Here is a 2,769-nt window from a genome sequence, read left to right as displayed (position 1 = left end):
AGGATTTTTTATACTCAAAGGACCCTGGTAGCATTTATTTTGCTGGATGCTATGTCAACTAGTTTGTTTCCATTACAGTAATTGCTTTTTTCAGTAGAAATGGACCCAGGCTGAAACTCAAAATGCTTTAAAAAAGGAGAGGAGGCAATTGTTTTCAACTTCAACTGCAATTTTCATGAGTGATTCCTTTTTTAAATTCCTTTTTCTGTTCAGAGACAAACTTTTTATAGCCAATTACATAAAAAGGAGGAGGTTTTCTTGCTTGTCCTTTATTTAGTTACTTCTATATTTTCTTAGGAATATTTCATTTTTGGAAGACACATCCACATCCCAACATATTAGAAATTCTCTGATACATGTTCCTCCCTTTTGAACATCCGATCTCCTACCTCAAGACTGTATTTTCATTTATAATGAAATAAAATGAAATCTCTCCCTTGAAATGAGCTAAAACTTCAACTGAAGAATTTTGTAATGAAACAAAGGGACTAAAATGTTGGTGCATCTGTATTAGGTGTTGATACTTGGAAGATCTCCAAAGCAATTAGTTAAATCATTCTGTATTCTTCATCCAATGGTTCATCATATTGTCTCATTACAGGATGATAATACATCACTGTGCAAAACCCAACCAGCCACGCCACTAGAGTTCCTCCCAAGAAAATACAGAAGGTTAATAGACAGATGTATACGAAATCTTCTAGGTGTAAGTGCAGAAGGCACAGGTAACGGAGCTCCAATTTTGCCTTGATGAGAGAAAGACCCTGCATTGTTTCTGGTTCACTGCAAGTGGCATTCTCTAAATCTGCAGAAAGGAAACATAAAATGAGAACTAGTGTGAATGCTAAACAGCTACTGGTATCTCTACAGCTAGATTGGCTTTTTTGGCAGCTGCAGCACACTGCTGGCTCATATTAATAGTTATATAAGACTGTCAATATATATACTAAATTTCATCCTTCTTGCAATATAACAGTAATAATATTGCTAATTCCATTGACAAGGCGAGCCTTTCCATGACTTTCATTTCTTTTAAGGCCAATATCCAGCATTTTCTAATACTGCCATGGACAATTGGGATCAGCAACCTAGTCATTAAACAAAGTGGTTGCTAAGTGAAACTATGATTGTGCTTATGATCTCCTTTATAAGCCTGCCAGAGTGATAAAAGTGAGGATTGGTTGCAAAGTTACTTTCTAATCATCATCACGACTGCAAGCTCTGTGCAGCTGTTGGATCTCAGGTCTATCTATACCACTGTTTCTCAACCTTGGCAACTTGAAGATGTCCGGACCTCAACTCCCAGAATTCCCCAGCCAGCGAATGCTGGCTGGGGAATTCTGGGAGTTGAAGTCCGGACATCTTCAAGTTGCCAAGGTTGAGAAACACTGATCTATACTATCTATACTTCTGATAATTTTTTAAAAACCCTTTGCTCCAAACTGCTGAGTCTATTTTAATTCCAAACAAAATAAAATAATACCTAGTTTTAATATCTCTGTATGATTTATTATACAAATTCAGACATCCTGCTAATAGCCACAATCGTACAGCTAAACAGGATATTTTATATTCCCAGCATTATATAAACACTGATATACCAGCATTGCAATTAAAACCTCTATGAAAACCATAGACTGCTTTATACTTATTGAGTTTGTAAGTAATTAGGAACAAGGAATTGTAAGCCAAATGAATACCTTTGCATGGTATAGGCATTATCAGATATCACTGCGGGTCCACAATGCTAAATTTCAACTGAGTTCAGGGATGGTATTGATGTTCTGACTCTCCAAGTTTTTTGAATTGATTACTTCTGCCCAACTGAAGGATTGGGGCAAATTAATAGTGAATTTAGGGAAATATATTTCAATTAACAATGTTTATTCTTGCTGTTGGTTTTTCTTCAGCTGCTATATAAGTCATGTATATGATTTTGTAATTTTGCTTTCTATCTCATTTTTAATAAATTGCTAGCAAACTGGAGTCTTGTAATTGAAATGGTTGGCCATACAAATGGAATGTGCTGTATATATTACAGTTGATGACTAATCTGAGGATTTGTGAAAGTTGTCTAAGGCAGAACTACAGAGGGACTCAATGGAGTGTTATTAGGGATTTCAATTGTGCCAATTGAAGAATCCACATTCTTAATTAACTCAGGGACTAAAAGAGGTATTCAACATGAAGTCTGATCTCACCTGGGAATTTAATATTTGTTAGCCAGCTGGAGAATGTCAGGAATTTGCAGTCACAATTCCAGGGATTATCCTTTATTCCCAAAATACGAAGTCTGTACAGTTTTTGGAATGTTTCAGCACTGAGGTAAGACAAGCCACAACCACTCAAATCTATATATCTCAGAAGACTGTTCTTTTCAAAGGCTTTCTCCGTTATCTTCACCATCAATGGATTGCCAGAGAGATTTAAGAGCAACAGCTCACTCAGTTGTGAAAAAGTGAAGGATGTTATGCGGGAGAGCCTGTTGAAACTCAGATCCAAATATGTCAGTTTGACTAACCCTGGAAAGCTGAAATTCAAGTCCATTGTTATCATATTGTGGCTGCAATCGAGGTGGACCAGATCATTGAGATAACTCATGGTTAATAGTGGTAAATTGGTGAGGTTGTTCTGTGCCAGAATTAATTTTTTAGTAGTCAGAGGAACTGTGGTTGGAAAGTTTTGCAATAGTTTTCCTGTGCAATTCACTTGCAAATTATCACAAGTACAGTTTGTGGGGCAACTCACAGCCTCTTCTATCAATTTCAT

General features: G+C 36.5%; 1 protein-coding gene across 1 annotated transcript; it reads right to left on the bottom strand.

The window, feature by feature from the left end:
* Positions 1-548: 548 nt before the first annotated feature.
* LOC116514968 (leucine-rich repeat-containing protein 52-like) lies at positions 549-2,769 on the bottom strand. Its single transcript, XM_032226826.1, has 2 exons — positions 2,202-2,769; positions 549-805 (listed from the first exon to the last, which is right to left on the bottom strand). The coding sequence occupies exons 1-2, from the start codon at positions 2,767-2,769 to the stop codon at positions 549-551; spliced, it is 825 nt and encodes a 274-aa protein (XP_032082717.1).

Source organism: Thamnophis elegans, chromosome 11 (genome assembly GCF_009769535.1).
Source record: "Thamnophis elegans isolate rThaEle1 chromosome 11, rThaEle1.pri, whole genome shotgun sequence".
Classification (NCBI taxonomy): Eukaryota; Metazoa; Chordata; class Lepidosauria; order Squamata; family Colubridae; genus Thamnophis; species Thamnophis elegans.
This window is presented reverse-complemented; position numbering and strand designations above follow the sequence as displayed.

Coding starts and splice junctions, on each gene's coding strand:
- LOC116514968 (XM_032226826.1), bottom strand. CDS start 2,769: ATGAAATTGATAGAAGAGGCTGTGAGTTGCCCCACAAACTGTACTTGT. Junction 806..2,201: donor AACAAATATTAAATTCCCAG/GTGAGATCAGAC, acceptor TCCTTTCTGCAG/ATTTAGAGAATGCCACTTGC.